Below are 20,703 nucleotides of genomic sequence, written 5' to 3'. Positions count from 1 at the left end.
CTCATCAAAGCCTGTGGTGATTTCCTTCCTGCATCTGCCACTACTGTTGCTTGTGATGAAATATCGATACTTCCGACACCAGCGGTTCAGGTTCTAAAATAAACTCTCAAATCAAAATATCGATACTTTTGATATTTAAACTCATTGTGACACACTTTTGCTTGTCATAAAATGACAATGCGCAAACGGGCAGAAATTGACATCGCATCATGTTTTATACGCAACAGACACAAAGAAAGTATTTCCCCCGTTTATTCAATGAGTTTTATGTATTAGATGGTTATAGCTTCCAATCAAAATTGTCTGGTATCTTTTAACACTAACACAGGAAGACAAATATATAAACGCATTTCAACCACAGCTGTTCGAATGGCTTGACTGTGCCATTGGTCCAAAGAAGGACCCTTAGCTGCCCTGCAAGGTCCCTGGCGTGAGAAATATGACATCCTCCCTGCATTAATTACAAACATGTAATTGGGGAGTTTACAACAGCAATCGACTGGAAAAGTCCCAAAGACGAACTGGTCAATCGTGATCGATGGGTTGGCGACCCCTGCCCTAAATTGCCAGCAGGTGTGAAAAGGCTCTTTTCCACCACAGGAACCCTTTCAGGAACTTTGTTATTACCGCGCCTCTCGCCCTAAGTCAGCGAGACTTTGCGGTGGAAATTCAAAACAAGTACATTTAATGTACAATATTATACATTTAATGTACAATACACACAAAAACTGAAAAGAAGATGAAGAAACTTAAGCAATATTATAAGATGATGAACAGTTGCAATGGTTGGACTGCTGTACTACTGTACCAACAAGCTGTATGACCAAATCAGCAACAAAAGGACTTGGTTAGCTTGTTGCTTGAAGACATGTTTCGAAAAAAAAGCAGTAAATGAGTTGAAAGTAAATCAAATCAAATAGTCAGCATTTAGTTTGTTCCATGTTGTGACAGACACCAGAGGGCATGCCTCTCACTCATTGGGCTGTTGGGTTTGTGGACAATGTTTTGGGCTGGCAAGTGTTGGCGCCAAATCTTGACATTTATTTTGTTATGGCGGATGAAGAATAAAGACCTGCTTGAGACAAACACTGCACCTTTCAACTACCACACTAACAGTAGTCAGTGGCATGCCATTTGTTTAGTTAGACAAAAGCCAAGTGAACTCAATGGTAATGCTAACCGATCACCTGATGCTAAAGCTAAATCTTTGTGTTGTGTTGTTATGAGCTCAACACTGACATTTATTTTTTTATGTGTTGTAATTGAGAGCTGAAATGGACCATGAGGACTCACCTGACCTTCATGAGTTCATCATTCACTGAGAGGACATCTTTCTTAGTGATGTGTCGGTCGCAAACGAATTGGCTCTTTCCCGCGAGCCGGCTCTTTTTAGTGAGCCCATCCAAAAGAACCGTCTCTCTAAAAAGACTCGAAAATGTCATAACTATTCTGACTGTGTTGGACACTGCGGACATGCAAGTAGACACTTGGAAAGAAAGCCCTAACCGTTCACTGATTGTAAAAATTTCATTTTGAAAATCATCTTGTTTTGCATCTTACTGCTTTGTAATTTCTTTACTTACAACTTAGTAAAAATAAATAAATAAATGTGCGTGTTTGTTTACATGGTATCAATGCAGAAATCTACACTTCCCCCATACGTCATCAGCCTGATGTGAAAACAGCAAAAAAAAAAAACACATAGGGTCACAACAGGAAAGTTTTACGTCCTTGACTTTTGGTGGAAGGGGCTAATGAGAGGTTAAATAGTGACTTTAAATGTCTGTATCTATGTCTGTGTCGTGACAGATTGACTGGTGCTCCTGCCCGTCTGTGACTGAAAGGGATAAGAAGATGATCATCGGTAGACGATAAATGGCAAAATTTAATCAGTAGGCAATGCAAAGCTGATGTTCCTTTAAAACCTTCAAACAAAACTGTGACTATGTAAATGAAGCTAATATTTGCAATTAAAAGAATAAGCATTGCATTTAAACATTTTAAACATACTGCATACCAACATACAATCCCCAATACAAAATGGTTGGAATGTTCTGACAATTTCAAATTATAAAGCAGTAATGTACTACAGTATATTTACTATAGATTTGTTCATAATCAGCTGCAAATGACAAATTGCCCTAGTCAACTCAAACAGCAAATTATTTACAATATTTTCAGCAGTCAACCTAATAAACTGGGGAACCTTTCATTATCAAAAAAGGACAGTTCAGATTTTATGCAACAAGAAAAAAATAATGAAACTTTAAGGTTGTAATTCTGATGCTGTTGCGTTCACTGGGAGTAGGCAGTGCTGCAGAAGCACTCATTCTCCAGTAAAGGTTGGATTGGTCACAGTTGTGGTGGCATTCTGGAACAGTGGATTGTCAGCCTGTTAACAGAAGAAGAAGAAGAAGGCCCAGTGACCAAGACAAGCGGAAATTTGACTTCCTTCTCATTGAGTTATAACCCCTTTGTCATAATTCTATGCACACTGCCCCACTACATGGTATGTATGTGCATATACACACACACACACCTTGGATATTATCTTACCTTTGCCCACTTGGATTTCTTCTTTTCATTTTCAAACTTCCTGAACTCTTTCAGATCCTTCATGTAAATGAGTAACTTGATAAGCAACAACAATAAGATGCCAATAAGAGCCACTGATGCAATGGAGCCCCCAATGATGGCCAAGATGCTGGGTGGTTCTGGGCAGTCTGGAAAAAAGATTGACATCTGGTATTAGGCAGACGTACCGCTGTATAGGGGGCTGGCGGTTACATCAAACATTTGGATGGAAATGTGACATTCAGCATTTAAGATTTTGATTTAGATTCACCATTTAATTTCTATTTCAAATGTGAATGAAATTAGCTAAATGTGAGAAAAGTGAGCTAATTAAGAGATAATGAATAATTACCTATCAGCCATAATGTTTACATTCAGCACCCTTTATATTTGGGGTAATCTCTTCTGTGTATTTGTATACATTTTTACATTTTATTTATTTTTTTGGGTTGTATTACGTGGCTCGTGGCCTGCAAAGTTGGAGGGTGTAATATACAAAGTTAGCGCCCCCCATGCAGTACCTAACCCAAGGCAGACAGCACCTTTAAGCAAAGGCAAGTTGATATCTGACATTACTGTGCAGGGCCCTAAATAAATGGATAAAAATCACTTCATAGATTTGCATGTACTCTTACCTCTCTGTTTCAGAATTTCAGCCTTGTACCTGTCCTCTCCAACCAGCTGGTCCAGCTTGAATTTAATCCAACAGCCCTCCATGTCCTTTTGCTGGCACTGTTTACTTGAAATGGTGAACTGATCTACCATCTCATGCAAAATACTCTCTCTGCATACCACGCTGCAGTTTTTTTTTAAGGGACCCAAGTCAAAACCAAGGCATTCAATGCAGTTTCTGAAAGAAAAGATTTACATGAATACAAACTATAACTCTGGTCCATAGAAGTCAACTCACATGAGTGTTTGTGATCAGTTCTGAGTGATCACATTCCTTACAGTTTGGTTTGACAGGGGTCAGGACAGCCAAGACACGTCTGACAATGCGGACGCTGGTATCCGTCTTTACACTCACAACGGTTACACTTGCAGTTCCCTCTGCCATAGCAAATGGTGTTGTTCGGGGTACGACAGCCTTCCTCAGATACTGTACACTGACACGCTGAGCCATCAAAGCCTGGGTAGCATTCACATGTGCCGCAGTTGCACTTACCATTTCCTAGAAGTTAAGAGGAAGTGGTAAGTTATTCAAAGAAATATACTGGATGTGGTTTGAATATAAAAATATTTTCACATTTACTGTAAGGTCTCAGTCAGTAGCATCTCTTACAAAACCAAAAAACAAACAAACAAAATTGTTCTGCTATGTTAAATATAAATAAAAATAGAATCTTAACCTCCTCGTCATGCCTGTAATGTTGGAAGCCATCAGGACCATCAAGGTTCCATTTTTTTTCTTATCAAAGAATAAAACTTTCCTCCACCTTTCAATGTCCCATGTTTGGTGCTCTCATGCAATTTCCAAACAAGCAATTTTGTGGTGTTGAAGGAGACCGAGGCCTTTGAAGACGTTTGTTCTTCTTAAACTTTCTCTCGCAGATGCCGTCTGACGCTTATTGGACTGCAGTCGGCACCAGTAACAACCTTAATTTGGACCGAGGGTCGCCCCGTGTGTTCCAATCGGATCCTCCGGCTCAGGGGCGCTGATATTTTTTTGGGCCTGCCACTTGACTTTTTTGCTGCATAACCCTCAAGATCTTTGTTGAGTTTAAAATGAATGCATGTCTTACTGCGTCCAACCTCTGCAGCAATGGCGTATGTGTTAAATACAGAAATAGCACCCGTAACTGAGACTGCGCCTTTTGATACGGTGCGCCTTCTGGTCTCGAAAATGCGATATATGATATATGTAATATATATGCTAATAATATATTACTTAGGATACAGTATTAATTTAATTTTAAGACAGCGTCTGACCCTCACACTGTCTGCTGAGAAAAAATTTGTCTCTTGGACAAATGTATTTGATGAGACGTAATGAATAGAGAATAGAGTCTGCAAACATCCCTAACCTGGAAGTGACACTATGCAGACAACAAAATGATATTATATTATTACTTCAAAGGAAGAAACATTACCTCCACATAATTTATTCTGGAACTTTTCACAATGTTCGTCGTCACATTGACAGAAGTCACCATGGTAACTGCTGCCGCTTGCTGTGGTGTGGCACTGGCATCTGCCACACACACAATCCCCTCGATTCTCACATTCGATGCCACTCTCCCTCTGGCAGGAGGCTCTCAGGGTGTGCTCCTCTTTGTTGCCGATGGAGCACTCGCAGAACTGACCGACAAAGCCTTGACTGCAGCTTAATAACAATAAGAGAAGGTGTTAAGAGGACCCCCAAAACCCACTGGCTTGCCATGATACTCCTTCACAAGAACACATTAGTTTTAGTGGATTAACCCTTGTGAGGTATTTCAAAGTTATGGTGTTCGGGTCCACTTTCTGATGTGTGGAAATTTTAGGCCAAATTTGACTTTACGTGTACGTGTACTTGTACGTGTATATGCATGTGTCACATGTTTTCTTATACTTCTAGGTGTTGTTTTTGCCCTTCTGGGTTGTGTGAACGCTACAGCAGAGCACATTGTGTTAAAACAACATGTACCCATGTGTGTTCATACCTACTAGATACCTACAAACCGCTCTGCACTCTTTTGGTTATCTCACCTTTTTGCAAAAATAATCAATTGCAGGTTCTTTTGGTGTTATTTCAGGCATTCTCCGTTTTTGGCAGGAATGTTTCCATGACGTTACTCTGGCTAATTCAAGTGTTTCACCATTCTTTCCAAGTAAGAAAACTACTGAAAACAACGCAGATGTCTATTGAAGTGATACCTAAAGAGCAGGATCGAAGGGTTCCACCATCACAGGGAGCTACACCATGCCAGCTCACAGGTTCAAAAATGTTGGCATCTCAAAACAATTTAACTCGATACTATAAATTGGCAACAGATAAAACGGAATTTGTTTAGAAACGAGTCTTGATCCAATATTCAACAGTTAGTGGATACCACACACTATGTGAAGTGCAAGAAATCCAATGCAGTGATTATTACCTGGGATGCGGAAACAGCATTTGATGGAGTAGAATGGAAATTTAGGACCCATGAGGAATTTTGTTCTGCCAATAACTTTATTGCTTTGTGCATAACCAAAGGCTGGAATAGAGTATGTTGGAACAATGGGTTTTGTTCTGCTTTGTTGTTTTGGTGTATGATATTTTAATTTGTTACCAAGGGTTTTTGGCCTGTTTTGGATAGGTCCACGCTTGAACCTGGGAGTTCAGTGCTTCTAGAGTTGTTTGGTCAAAAATGACCAGCGTGATAGTGATGGGAATTTGGAGCCAAAAGAATCGGCTCCCTAAAAAGAGCTCCCAAATGGCTGCTCAATTTTTTTGTTGCTTAAATTGATTTAAATTGATTTATTACCAAAATGCATATATTTATGTATATGGATTTATTTAGATTCTCAACATGGAACAGATACAGAAATCAATTATACATCTCAATTAGACAAAAAGGTTCATTCAGATTGTGTATTATTTGTACATTTCCAATTATTTACAGTGAAACAAAACACAAAAACAGAACAAAATATAAATTAAAATGTGCAAAACTAAAAGCAGAGGTATAAAAAGTACTGAAAAATTGTACTCAAGTAAAAGTAAAAAGTAGCGCATTTATAATGTATTATTTATTATTTAAGTTAGTTGGCTTTTTTAATAGCGGTTTGGGAGGGGGGGGAACTCTCCTATGTAGTGCAAAAAGGAGGAGATAAATCTCAAACTCAATTGAAAGACAATCTTTACAAACTTGACAAAAATACAAAATAAAACTTGTCAACACACAACATCCGAAATAATTACGACGCTACATTCATCCATCCATCCATTTTCTATGCCACTTATCATCACTAGGGTTACGGATATGCTGGAGCCTATCCCAGCTGACTTCAGGCGAGAGGCGGGGTACTCCCTGGACTGGTCACCAGCTAATAGCAGGGCACATATAGACAAACAAGATGATACAGAGATGATGTAAAGCTCACCTGCAAATACCACATCTTATTCTTCCCTTGCTCATGCAATGTGGGTGTTCACTTGCCGTGGGGTTTTGACATTGACACTCGCAGTTTGTAGATAGTCTCACTGTCAATGTGTCTTTTATACCAAGTGGTCTGATCGAGAATGACTTATTCTCCATGCATGTGTCTGCTGTTACAGTCACGTCAAAGGAAATCTGTAGAAAAACGTTTTTTTGGTCATTAAAATGGTAAAATAATATAACTGATAATATGACGAAAGTGAACATTTTCAGTTTTCAAGGTTTTTTTTAGAGGGCTTTATAGGCGAAATAGATGTATCCCATTATGTGCAGTGCCTCGTGCTAGCGTTTTTGTCACTATCTAGAACGTACAGAAAATGGAAAGACGTGTGTTCATGTCTCACATAAGGATTGTGGATGATGGGCAAAATTCCAAAAAAAGGGCAGTTTCCTTTAAATATGAAAGAATAATGAGATGACTCAACAAAGCCTTCTCTGCTGGCCTAAACACAATCAGGAGCACTGACATACTGTACATTTACAACTTAAATTCTAGTATTTTAGCTTCTATGTGCTGCCATGTCAATGTAATCTGGCCAGGGCATTCAGAATCAGGAGTGCTGGTCACTTACACATCATTAGCAATGCAGCTGTGTGTGTGTGTGTGTGTGTGTGTGTGTGTGTGTGTGTGTGTTTTTTTATCCAATCAAACTTCTGATTCGCCTCCCAGGGCCAGCTAGCCGACACACAGTAACATCAACACTTATCTGTTCTCTGATTTGTTGATCAAAGCAAAATTGTTCTGCAGGCCAAATTACGCCCACAATGGCTGACCGAGGAAGAGAAATTGACATCTCTGGTGAATAGATGTATTTTACTTAAAGGGGACCTATTGCGCTTTTCCTCTTTTCTGACCCATAAATGTTGTTACAATGTTGTATTCTCCTGTGAAACGATGCCAACGCATCAGATAATGAGGTGTGCGCATTTGGAAGTGAGATCTGAAAGCAGTTTTGGACGGCTCTGCACGCTGTGTTTTTTTAACACCGAGTTCCATGCCCAGGCAAACGCTGTAGGCCTGCCTTCCCCGCGCTCTGCTTCGCTCTGCTCTGTTCACTGTTAACACGTATGGGTCCCAGGAAATGTTAAATTACACAGACCGTTTGGGCGGGAGGCAGGAAACGCTGCAGGAAGACGTGCAGAGTCTGGAAGATCTAGAAAGCTTTCTGTGCAGGTTATCGTGTGTAGCTGCTCTATAGGAGTCCAGAACTAAATACAAAGGCCTGAAAATTACTATAATAGGTCCCCTTTAAAAGGTATTATATATTTGTCATGTTATTAGATACTGTAAATATTGATTGTCAACTGCTCCAGGTAATGTTGTAATGTAAATGTTTGGAGCTACAGTATCTTGCTGTCTGAACCCTTAATCACGGACACTTTCTATTGACGCTCGTTACATTTGGCTGAGCACCAACTTTGCAAGCACCAGTGTACTGCCAATCACCGGTAGAAATTAGTCACTAACTCAAAGTTACAAACAGTAATATAGGTCAGGTGTATCAGTGACGACACTTATTGTGTTGCAGTTCCCCTGCAGTGGTAATGTCGCTGATGCTTAACGTGGTTGACTGTAGTTAGAGACCCCAGCAAAGCAGTTTTTATTATTATTATTTTTTCTAATCAGTGTCTGCCGAAAAAATTCTGGCCTGCTCAATCCCCAATGAAGGCCCAGGTACCATGTGCACCGCCTGCCACTGCATAGCTCCTTTCCTCACCAGACCTAAGCCCTGCTGAGAACTTTACAATGAAGGAAAACAGTAGTAAAAGTGTCTGGGAGGCTGTGGTTGCTGCAAAAATAGCTGATCGTCAAGAAACCAGACTCCTTGGATGTTGAAAAGAATTGAAAAGAACGGTGATATATTGCTCAATCATTAATTTTTTGGAAATGTCAAATATTTTATGGAAATTTTTAGTTGCTTATTCTCACTATGACACACAAAATGTTCTTTAATAATTGCATAATTCATAATTGTGCATGTAGAAATATTCTCATAAGATAAAGCCTGAACCTGACTTACTTTCTTGAATATTCCGGATGGTGTTAACATTTTGGATTGACTGAGAGCTCTGGAGTTCAGTAACTAAATAAAAACTTGCCTAACAATTGTGCACACATTGACCACATGACCACATCCCAAAAATAACCACATTTTAGAATAGTAACATGAACTGACCTCGTGCCCCACACGAACATTGTCACAAACCCCTTTGTTGTTCCCTTCTTGCCTTGCATGTTCACATCGTGGCGTATAGACAACTCTCACGTTTACAGGGAGATTATCGTGGGTTAGTGTAACTTTGGAGGACAATCTCTGAAACACAATAGTTTCGGGGTGAATATGAGCGATCATTCACAACACACAAATAAAAACAATCATTGTTTTTTATTCAAAGAAAATGGCAACAATTCAAAACTTACATTATATGCACTTTCAATCAACTGAACCACATTTTTCGAATCGTGCGACAGAACTCCCACCTCCGATTTTGGAATCATTTTAGAGAGTTGCTAGGATTAAATTCAGAATGTCTTTTAAGAATCATTTCACAGTCAATACCATAGTGGTACGTATGCGATGGTAACCATATGAATGTGTGAGAAACAAATTTGCTTACCTTGTACATATTTTCCACATCTTTTGTCACAGCAAATATTGGTTGAATGTTGTTTTCTTCCAACTGCATGGCTAGTTGTCCAACAGATGGGTAGTCCTGTACATGAACAGTTAAAACGTATCCATAATTCAAACTTCAAAATCCTAAATATTGTGAGAGGCGGTGTGGCGTTTGTATATTTTATGCATATGTACTCTCATACAGGATCAATAATGAACCCCTTAGTGGAGTAGTAGCTCCCACATACCATCTGATTGCTCTTGGAGTAGAGGTTGTTTGTCATGTGACATTGTTCATCATTTGGCTCCAGGATGCCAGCCAATTTTCCATCTCCAGCCATATGGAACCCATCATCCGTTGCCAGCACTAGCAGTCGAGTGCTACTGTTCCTCCAACCTATTTTATTCTAAGAAATAGAATGCAATTTATAATCAATTTTCAGATAAAAAAAGATTGTTTGCAAGGAGCCTCTAGTCAGTTTGCCTCTCCCACCTTGCGCAGACGTTTTATTTCAGTAGTTTGTTGTGAAAAATACTTGTCATCAAAGAGTTAGGACTTCATGCAAAGCTCAGACTGACGACAGCCTGGCCGGCGTTCTGCAGACTCTTCTTCTATCAAACCTAGCATACGTGACAAAGTGTGTACTCAAATTATCTACCCATTGACAAAACACAAAAAAAACACAGAAGGGGCCGCGGCGCCCGTCAGGGCAGAGCCCGCCCGCGTAAGGGGACCCCTCTTACTCAACAGTGATGTCACATATCACCATAAAAGGTGACTCCACAAATGCCCCTCCATTTTTTCCCCAGGAACTCAGCTGCAACAAGGAACTTCCTCCAAGCAAAGCTAAGTAAAAGGGAACATTTGTTTGTATTTAGTCAACTTGGACCTATGCATAGGGTACTTTTTTTTTTCTACATGTCACACTTAAATGTTTCAGATCATCACATTTAAATGTCAATGACAACTCAGCTGAACACAAAATGCAGTTTTTTAAGGAAACTTTATTAAGGGAGAAAAAAAAATTGAAACCTACATGGCCCTGTGTGAAAAAGTGATTGCCCCCTAAACCTAACAACTGGTTGGGCCACCCTTAGCAGCAACAACTGCAACCAAGCGTTTGCGCTGTGGAGGTATTTTGGCCCACTCATCTTTGCGGAATTGTTGTAATTCGGCCGCACAGAACTTTGTGACCACTTCTGCATCTTCAGGTGACAATTTTTACAAGCATTTAACCTGGTCGCTGGTGAAGTCGCCAGTGGCTAGTACTCTTTCCTTTTTCCACTGTCCTCCTTTCTTGGACAGAGGAAGTACTGATGGTCCCGTTTGCATTTCTTGTTGAAGAGGTATGCTATATCGCAGAGCTCGTCTTCATTGTGGCATCTTAGGCATAATTAGCAGGGTCCTAATTTATTTATCCATCCATCCACGCATCCACACCAATGTCAGCCAAAACCCAGCCACCCATCCATCCACTTCCGCTTATCCGAGGTCGGTTCTGGGGGGTTAGCAGCCTAAACAGGGAAGCTCAGGCTTTCCTCTCCCCTTATGCGACAAACACAAGTATCATTCCTCTATCGCTAAAACTCACTGAACGAGCAACTTAGTCTATGCTTGCCCAATAGTATAGACATGTATATTCTTTACCTCGACGCCAAATACAGGTAGACCTTGTAGATGCAAAGAAAAACATACTTTAGTTTGGATATGTTGCTTCCTGAGCAGGGTCCTTTGAAGCACAGCGTTTCAGCGACTAAAGCATCTAATGAAAGCACCACATCAACACTACAACCATACAGTTCAGTGTGAGAACACACAATTTCAGGAAATGTCATGAAACAAAAAGTCAAACAAAAAGCTCATTAAACACTACCATCCTCAACGCATTTTTTATCAGTGCTGTATGTGCCATATATTGTTTATATTTAATGTGTGAACCCTTACCCCACATACAGCAGCCTGCATCATAGCATCAAGACTCCCTTCAGGGGAATCCAAGTTCCCAGAGATGGACTGCTCTGTCACCACTTTTTTGAACTCATCACTCCTTGGTGTCATACTGAGCACATGACGATAGCCAAATGTGGCTTGACACTGATAATTCTCATCACATGGCTTCTGTAGTTTGTTCTTGTTGGTGTTTGTGTATGGAAGGACAGTCTTATCAACAAAGGCACCAAACCCTGCAGTTAGATTCATGTCATTAGTCCCAATGGCTGTTCTACTTGCAACAAATGCACGAGAATGATTACGGTAATATAATTATGGCAATACATTACCAATTTGAGCATGTTCGGTAATTTTATTCAGAGCTGAAAAGAGATCTTGCCCCAGTTCTTTTACATTTTCTAAGTCATCTCGCATGGAGAAAGACAAGTCCATCAGGTAGTAAAGATCAACTGGATAACCCTGAACTCTTTTAAATGAAACCCTGAATGTGGTTGGAAGGCCTGTGAACACAGAAGCAAAAGGAGAACACACCATGCAAAAGAAATACACTGAAAATATACAGCATACACGACTCTCAAAAAGTTAGGCATACTTGGCTTTCGGGTGAAATTTCAGGATGACCTTTACTAGTGAATTTTAAATCCTAACAAGCAGCTGAACAGCAAAATTCACTAAGATGTTTGATCCATGAATGGACCAATAAATGTCCTGGTTCAATTAGAATTGGTAGTTAAAATGTCCCCTTTAGGGGCGTCTCGGAATAGTCGACTATTCCACGATTCGATTTGGTGGAGTGTGATTCTTCGAATCTCAAATTCTAATTCGTCCATTGAATTGAATCAGTTGAATACTACAGTATACTCGTTCAGTTCAGTTCAGTTGTTCAGTTAGAGAACAGCAAGTTGTGCAAAAAGTACTAAAGCATTGAACAGTTGGACATGTGCAATCACATGTGAATTGTCAGTAACAATGTGAATAAGTGATAACGTCATAACACTTTTAATTATTTCTCATCTGCATTGAGAATAAGAACTCAAACTCACCAGGTCGCAATTTGAGACTGATCATCTGCGGACTCAGCTGAACAGGCTCTTGCATGTTGAATGAATTGGACAGCGATTTGTCCTTGTCGATTTGTTGGACGCTCACGGGGTAGATAATTTCTTCTTCAGCGCAACCTCTTTCCATCAACTTAGCTTGGGTTTCACAGCGTGCTGACTCCTGTTCACCTGCTTTGGTGAAATTCTTTCAAGATATGCAAAAAAAACCAAAAAGATGAGAATTTTAAAAAGACATTTTAACTGGATTTTTGTGCCGTCACACGTCTGGGGCAAAATATTTTCAAAATGAAGCAAAAAGTAAGTTCCTTTTAGCCACTATTTTAAAATATCAGGGGTATAAATTATTTTTTTTTAAATTAAGACAATTAAGATTGTGAAAAAGGATTTGAAAGTTTCCACATAAAGCAACTCATGGGGTTAATTGAACCCGAACTGGGAAAACCCTCAACGGGAGCCACAAATGGGATCTCTTTTTTCACTTTATTTAGTTACACTTACCTTGTTTCTCAAATTTTCAAAAGTTATTTTATGTTTATTGCCACAAATGCCTGTTTTTTTGTTGTGTTCATATCGTTACATTGCTGATGTTGATACAGTCAAACCTCGATTTTCGAATGACTCAATTTTACTATCATGTGGTTTTTGCCAAAATGTTGCCCCGGTTTACATAGACTGTCAATATTGCACATAACAAGCTAGTCTGCTTGCCCTCTACCGTGTCATTTCGTGGAATGGAGCGCACCCTATGCGTTGCTGACTCTCTGTCAGTGCATTTTTTTATCGAGTGCGGCTGCTAACGAGAGAGACCTTGTGCCAGCAATTTGATAAAGGTGAGAAACATCATTGATCCAGCCATCCATCTTCAATGCCGCTTATCCTCACTAGAGTATGCTGGAGCCTATCCCAGCTGACTGGACTGGTTGCCAGTCAATTGCAGGGTATATTTAGACAAACAACCATTCACTCTCACATTCATATGGACAATTTAGACATTCTGATATTGTCCATAGCTATGAATGTGAGCATGAATGATTGTCTTTTTTTCCCCTGGCAATTGGCTGGGGACCAGTCCAGGGTGTATCCCACCACTAACCCAAAGTCGGCTGGGATAGGCTCCAGCATACCACCGCGACCACAGTGAGGATAAGCGGCATAGAAGACGGATGGATGGAAACACAGGATGGCGCTTAAAAACATACCAGCTGTTGGCACCAAGCACAGTATGGCCCAGATCTGACACAGTCATTGCAGGAGTTTATTATGGACTTGGAGCATACGTCTTCTTTTTGACACCATCCTACAAAGAAAAACACAATTGTGTAAGAGTTTGGTGGGTAGTGGGACACCATTTGGCAGTGAGGGCGGGGGCTGGACGAAGTGTTTGTCCATCTTTCAGATCATTATGTAATTGTTTTCCATCCTTTAGCCAACTAGTCAAAGTTCTGGTTGCATTCAGAATATTTTTTGCATGTAATCTTGTTCAAAGTGTTCTTATTCCACACTACGAGTTTACTTATTACTCCCCTACTATTACATGTCCAGGCCCATCATTTCTTTATTCAGGACTCCAGAATATGAAGGGATATTGTTCACTGTATTGGTGTTCTTAAGGGCTTTTGTGTTTGTATGTACATCAATGGGGCAAGTTGTCACAATAACTGCATGCGGATTGGGGTGGGCCATTCTGGACCAGGGCTAAATGGCCGAGGGCTACATTTTTGTCCCAGTTCACCCCTGCAGGTATAGGTGGACATAGGGTTATCTCCGCATGTGGATGCTTTCCGTCTGCTTCTCTTTTCTTCAGCAAGGCTCTGGATCCTCTCCTCAACTGCCGTCATGCCTCTCCCAAAGGTCAGCAGCTGTATCCTCCCAACTATTGGTGTCTATTCACCATTTGTGGAGTTTATGATACTCAAGTGCCACCATTGCTATTTACCGAGAGATCTCACAGTCATTGAGTCGACCAACCTGAAGACTTTTGATTGTGTTTTCACTGTAGCAAAATGCCATACTTCTAATATTTTTGCAGTCTGGGAGATGGCGGAAAGGAGTTAGGTATATTCTTTACTTTATTTACTTTCATTATATGTTACTGGAAACAACTTATTTGCCTGAAGATCACGTTGATTTATGAATACATAAACCCAATATCAATACGTGATCATTTTCTCAACTTGAAGATATTTTCAATGGCAAGATGTTTTAACTTACCATTTGGAGCCAGCGACAGGAGGAAGGACAGCAGGAATAATGGGAAATGGCAACACATGTCCTGACAAAAGTAAGAAAGATACACATAAGAACTTGGAACTTATGGGCTCCAACTTCAAAACTGTCCTGCCTGATGTGGACAAAAAATATGGCTGCTATCTGCTTTTTTGTGCATAGAATTTGACTGTCAGCAGTCCAAAACACAAATTCAGAGGTGAAATTGTATATGGTGCAGAAAAAAGAGAGCAATCAGACATGGAACAATAAACCAGGGTGGCAAACAGATGCAATAGATGGTAAATATGGTTGGGATAATGTAGCGTTATGCAGTCAACAAAAGTACAGGCTTTCTTTCCTCCTCCTGGCAGCGGGTAGTGCCCTTTATTACCTCCATACATGCATGTTGCTGAAGGATCTTTTATGACCTCTTGGATGAGTCGTCGATGCGCTCTTGGGCCGGCCACTCCTGGGAAGATTCAACACTGTTCCATGTTTTCGCCCTTTGTGGGCGAAAACACCTTGTTGTTCGGTGGAGTCCCTAAGCTTTAGAAATGGCTTCATAACCTTTTTCAGACTGATAGGGCTTTGGGACTCCAGCGAACTACAGTGAGAGCCATTACCCACAAATGGTGAAAACACGGAACAGTGGCCGGCCAACTAAAATTACCTCAAGAGCGCAGCGTCGACTCATCAAAAGACCCCACAACATTGTTGTTGTCATTGTGTTGTGTTGTCATTGACTAATATTTACATTTGTTTGATGATCTGAAGCATTTAAGTGTGACAAACATGCAAAAAAGAAGAAATCTGGAAGGGGGCAAAACATTTTCACACCACTGCACATGTAAATGTAAAAGATCAGAGTTATCTCTGTGACACACATCCTCTTGACTCAAGTGAAACAGCTATAAACCTGATGGAGAAGTTGATATTCATAAAGCACATTTCTTGTTCTGTTCTATTTGCATGTCAGTTGACAGTTATGGTGCTGTATTTACATATGTGGTAGAAAGGGCATTATTTGTGAATACAGTGGAACCTTTTCAATCAAGGTAGAAGAGATGTTAATTGTGCATTTATCCCTTTCGTTCATCATTTATATGCATTTTGAATTGTATTGAATGTATGTAAAACTATAATTGTAAGGCTTTTTTTATTGTTCTGTGTTTTTTTATTGTTCTGTGTTAAAATTTTTTGGATAGGTTTCCGTTTGAGTCTGACCTTCTGGAATGGATTACTTTTTTTGTCCTGTCCAGCCATTAGGGCAGACAGTATTGTTGATCTAAATGCCCTTACGTGCTCAACAGAGCTCAACAGTGTGAGATACACTTTCCCTGTTACCGTATACAGAATTTATTTAACTTTGATGTTTTGTTGTTATGCAAATTTGGAGCGGGGCAGGAGGGGATAGAGAAGAAGAGAGAAGAAAACAGAGGACAGAGTGCGGGGACAGGTAGGGGACAATAAAGAGAGAGACAAGGACAACAGCAACAACAACAATTGTAATAACAATAATAAAACAACAGAAAAAAAACAGGACTACATCAGCACGTCTGTGACGGCTGTGAAGACCATGAGAGGACAAAATAATATCAACAACCACAATCATAATACTGCATTAAAACAGTCATACATATTAGTAGTAATAATAGTAATGCAATTATTAACTATGATAGTGATCAGAATGAAAATAACTGTAATGCACACAATTGTAATAACTATAATCATATTGCAGACATCACCATCACTGTAATAAAGAAAGCCACCGGGGCGGGCGCACCAAGACCAGCCCCCCAAGAGCCAGCCCACAGAGCCCTCCCCCCCGGGACGACCAGCAAGGGGCCGCAGAGAGGCAATCCCAACCAGAAACAGGGCGCCGGCAGACCAGAGGACAGACAACCCCCAAGACCAGCGAAAGATCACACCCCACAAGGGCAGACAGGCACCGGCGGCCACATACCAGCAGGCCCAGAGATGCCCCCGCAACCGGAAAGGAACCCGCCGACGGCGGAAGCACCAGCCCCCAACACGATCCCTCACCCCAAGGGAGCCCGCCCCGGCACACCCCATGCCCGACCCTCGACACAGGACCGCCCCACCCAGGGATGCAGGAGGCATCGCCTCCCCCCTCACTCGACGGAGGCCTGGGTGGCAGAGATGTAACACCCAGCACCAGCCCCCACGGAGCAAACCCCTGTGTATCCCCATTAAAAAAAGGAAAGAAAATGAATAAAATAAATAAATAGATAAAAAAATAAAATAAATAAAAACACGCACGCACACACACACACACTCGGGAGCAAGAAAACCCCAGCCCCCCCATCCCAACAGCAGGACGTTACCAGCAAGCCAGCAAATGAGCAAGCGGGCAGGCAAACGGGCGAGCAGCAAGGCAACCCACCACACAGCACCAGTCGACACTTACGGGGCAGCAAATCCCCGGAGAGGGAGTGCCGCGCCCCCAAGCCGCGGGGAGGCCGAGCATCAGAGCTGAGAAGGCGAGACCAGCAGCAACCGGAAGCCAGACCACCCACCCGCCCCCAGAACCGACGGCACACCACCCACGCACCGGAGCACCACCCCCGACAAGCCCGCAGACAGACCCGGGGAAGGTAAAGACTTGGACAGCAGCCCAGCAAAGCACAAAGACCTACGCCCAAGGGCCCGGCAGAGCACCACACCCCTGGCAGACCGGCCCCAGGGTACACGCTCACCACCCCCCGCCCGTCACCCAGGCCCACGGTCCCCATGAGCAAGACCAAGCCCCACCCGACCAGACAGCCCGGCCCCCCAGCAGCCACTATGGTGGCATGCAGGCCACCAGTAGCACAGCACCGCCCCCTGGAGACTGCCGCATCCCCCCCAAGCTCACAGAAGTGCCCACGGCCCAGGTCAGTCCAAGGGAAGCACCGCAAGCCACCCCCCCGGCGTAAGCCGGCCCCAACGTGCCACCCCAGGCAAGGGCAGGCGAACCAAACAAAAACGGCCCACAAGACAGGTCCACAGCCACATACGCGACCCCGCCAGGCGAAGAGTTGAATGGATTATTGACGACTGTATATTTCAAAATTGGTGTCTATTTTATATTATTTTGTCTATCTTCTAAAAATTCTGCTGGATCCAAGTTCTGCCATCATATGTATTGTCACTTTTTAAGGGTGCAGCCACGGCCATGCGGTTAATACAAACTCCACAATGGACACCCAGGTTTCATTCCATGGAAGATAAGGAGAAAAAGCATTCATAGAGTATGTGATTCATTCATGAAAAAACATTGTACTGTTGAACCCATGGTCAATGTTGGAATAACATGTCCTACCATATGATTATTATTATGCTTTATCAACTGTGTTATTTGGCTAGGTTTGTAATTTACAAAGAAGGCAAGAATAACATTATGTAGTTATTTTACTATTGACTTGGAGTTGCATCCCAATTGTGAAATCTTATGAGTTAAAAGTATTCAGTCTTCATTGGCATGACATGTTTTACAGTACATTACTGCTATATGTATTTACATATACGGTATTTTATACAGTCCATCAGATCTCTGCATGTTTGAGTTAATTCAGTCAACTTCCTCAAAGAGAACAAGGAGTTTTTGGTTACATCATAGTAGTCAAACATATGTGACTTTATTAATAAAGAAATAGCACAATTATTAATTACAAACTTCAATAACTGGTATTTTTTAATTAGTTAAACAAAAGAAACAACTACAAAGTCCGACTTACAAGAATCAGGAAGAGGCTTGCGGTCTTTCCTCCGTGGCTGACTGTTACACTGAAGACTGCGTTGCAGGAAGTGTGAATCAACTAAAAGTGTGTTAAAGTGGATTACAAAAACCTTGTTACACAACCTCATGAATATTTAACGGCAAAATAATTAGAATTGGTGAAGTATTGTAATGCCACTTAAATTATCTAAATGGTTTTAGTAGTTTACTACACACAGTGTTGTGTTATCCTAATTTTAATCAAATGTATTTTCATTACAGAGGGTGTAATCTTCACCAAGATGTGTGCCTTAAATGCAACCCCTAAACAGGAAGTCAAAGAACGACTATATTTAGCCTCATAAGTGGGTGTAGCTCAACTCCTTCAGGCCCGCCAAAGAAGTGCCTTTGAAGCACTGGAATCATTTATAAAGAACTTTAAAATGTGATTTTGAGGGTTATTTTGAGTCATATTAACACATCTCCATATCACATAATAAGATTGCTTGCAGTACAAAGAGTTTCCAAAACAAAGAGGAAAACTGCTTAGAAATGCCCTAAACCGATGATGATTCCAAAAACGTAGTTACACTTGGAGTTCAAACCAGACTGTGAAACAAGAAAGCTATGATAATGAAATACGTAGTGACAAGTGTCTTTAGGCTGAATCCCAATTCTACCCCTTACCGCTAGGTTTTGCGCTTTTACGAAAATCAGGTGGTGTCCCAATTATCCTTAAATCAAGGGTTAAGAGGTAAGTGCTAAGCGGTGTACAGCCTTAGAAACCAAGTGTGCTGGGGACCAGACTCAAAATGAAGGGGTAGGCAGGGTCTACTTGGATACAACGCTCCAGAAGCAGAGCGGACACTGAAAGAAGCATAGAAATGTAAGTAATTACTCTGTTTAATGTATTCAGCATACAGTATGGATGGTGAGGAAGTGAGCTAAATAAAAGATGTAAACAACGTGGCCATGTGTGGACAGCACACCACATTATCAAAGTTTACTCAACTTTTGGAATATGACCTTGTCACATCTATTTTTTTTTACTATTACTCAATATTTGTTTTCAACACACTATTACAATACTACTACTACTATTCTTAAATTTACAATGGGTTTATAGTTGTAGCCCATCTATCATGCATACAGTATGTGTCATTCCTGCAGGAGATGCTGAGCCAAATGAGGTCATCTCTCATCTCTCTGCTACACCACACAGCACTCCAGGACCATCCAAAGGCTGCAGTCCCAGCATGGAAAAGTCAAATGCAACAAAATGCCATTCTGGAGTTTCTTACAAAAGAATCTGCGGGAGAACATCAACGACAGGAGGAGAGCGAGGCCAAAACAGGGCGGTTAAACAGGGAACGCGAGCTGTGAAAGACTGCTGCATGAGTCAGACCTGACGCTTCATAGAGCTATACAAATCAAAAGACATACAATCAAAGACTTTGCAAAGCGTTGGAGCACAAACATATGAAGTAAAACTCAAGGATACGTGTGAATTTGGGGACAGCGCTGTTTGTTAAACAATGTTTGTCAGCAATAAAATGAGGTGGATGAGTTTGTTGCAAGACACGGATTAATGCTATGTGATGTAAATGTGGTATGAAGGTGAAATAATGATACTGTACGAATTGTCATTTGTTCATCTTCAAAGAAAGGGGGATGTGACGATCGGTTATTACACGTGTTCACCACAAGATTGTGCTAAGTATTAATGGGTGTGCATGTGAACTAAAGAAGGTCTTATATACACTCCTGATGGAAACCTTAAGAATACTTATAAAATTAAAATAAAAGGTTTTAAATAGAGCTTCAAAATACAAAAAAAAAAAATAAAGAAATGGGAGTGAGACAGAAAAATGTGGAGCAAGCAATTTATTGCAAAGAAGCATTAAAGTGAAATAGGCTGGTTATCAGCTGATCAAAAGTTAAGACCACTGAAAATCTTGACAAAAATCTGGATTCAGTGTTATCTTCTGTCCGGTATTCACACTGTCATGATCTCTTGATGACAAAGGCAAAAAAAGCTTTCCCTCTTTGAACGTGGTCAGATTGTTGAGTTGCATAAGCAAGGCCTCTCGCAGGGAGCCATCGCTGCTTCTTCAAAGATCTTGAGGGTTATGCAACTAAAAAGTGGTATACCCCCAAACATTTCACCAGCCCTGAGCTTGAGGATCCGACGAACCTCGGCCCAAATGAAGATTACTGGTGCCGAGTGCAGTCCAATAACCATCAGACATCTGCGAGAGAAGGGTTGTAAGAAGAAAAAAAACATCGTCAAAGGCCTCGTCTCCTTCAACGCCACAAAATTGCCCATTTGGAACTCGCATGAGAGCACCAAATATGGGACATGAAAGGTGGAACAAAGTTTTATTCTCTGATGAGAAAAAAATCTTAACAGATGGCCTGATGGCTTCCAACATTACTGGCATGACAAGGA

General features: G+C 41.2%; 2 protein-coding genes across 2 annotated transcripts; one reads left to right on the top strand and one right to left on the bottom strand.

Moving 5' to 3' along the window:
• Positions 1-1,867: 1,867 nt before the first annotated feature.
• itgb2 (integrin, beta 2) lies at positions 1,868-18,529 on the bottom strand. The gene is made up of 16 exons (XM_054788186.1): positions 18,274-18,529; positions 14,540-14,600; positions 13,528-13,625; positions 12,311-12,512; positions 11,597-11,767; positions 11,262-11,500; positions 9,565-9,723; positions 9,318-9,413; positions 9,121-9,210; positions 8,876-9,013; positions 6,643-6,833; positions 4,665-4,897; positions 3,526-3,745; positions 3,210-3,424; positions 2,557-2,723; positions 1,868-2,392 (listed from the first exon to the last, which is right to left on the bottom strand). Exons 2-16 carry the CDS (start codon positions 14,595-14,597, stop codon positions 2,327-2,329), a joined length of 2,343 nt encoding a protein of 780 aa, XP_054644161.1. The 5' UTR covers positions 14,598-14,600; positions 18,274-18,529; the 3' UTR covers positions 1,868-2,326.
• Positions 16,514-17,472, top strand: LOC129187522 (uncharacterized). Its single transcript, XM_054786955.1, has 2 exons — positions 16,514-16,687; positions 16,972-17,472. Exons 1-2 carry the CDS (start codon positions 16,514-16,516, stop codon positions 17,470-17,472), a joined length of 675 nt encoding a protein of 224 aa, XP_054642930.1.
• Positions 18,530-20,703: the final 2,174 nt, after the last annotated feature.

The sequence above is a fragment of the Dunckerocampus dactyliophorus genome, chromosome 9 (assembly GCF_027744805.1).
Source record: "Dunckerocampus dactyliophorus isolate RoL2022-P2 chromosome 9, RoL_Ddac_1.1, whole genome shotgun sequence".
NCBI lineage: Eukaryota > Metazoa > Chordata > Actinopteri > Syngnathiformes > Syngnathidae > Dunckerocampus > Dunckerocampus dactyliophorus.
The sequence above is the reverse complement of the archived record's forward strand: the minus strand, read 5'-3'. Positions and strand labels throughout refer to the sequence as shown.

Excerpts from the sequence above, each read along its gene's own strand:
- itgb2 (XM_054788186.1), bottom strand. The coding sequence starts at position 14,597 with ATGTGTTGCCATTTCCCATTATTCCTGCTGTCCTTCCTCCTGTCGCTG. Across the intron at positions 11,768-12,310 it reads CAGTCTCAAATTGCGACCTG|GCCTTCCAACCACATTCAGG; the intron begins GTGAGTTTGAGT and ends CTGTGTTCACAG. Across the intron at positions 9,724-11,261 it reads TGCAGGCTGCTGTATGTGGG|AATAAAATAGGTTGGAGGAA; the intron begins GTAAGGGTTCAC and ends TCTATTTCTTAG.
- LOC129187522 (XM_054786955.1), top strand. The coding sequence starts at position 16,514 with ATGCCCCCGCAACCGGAAAGGAACCCGCCGACGGCGGAAGCACCAGCC. Across the intron at positions 16,688-16,971 it reads CTCACTCGACGGAGGCCTGG|CAAATCCCCGGAGAGGGAGT; the intron begins GTGGCAGAGATG and ends CTTACGGGGCAG.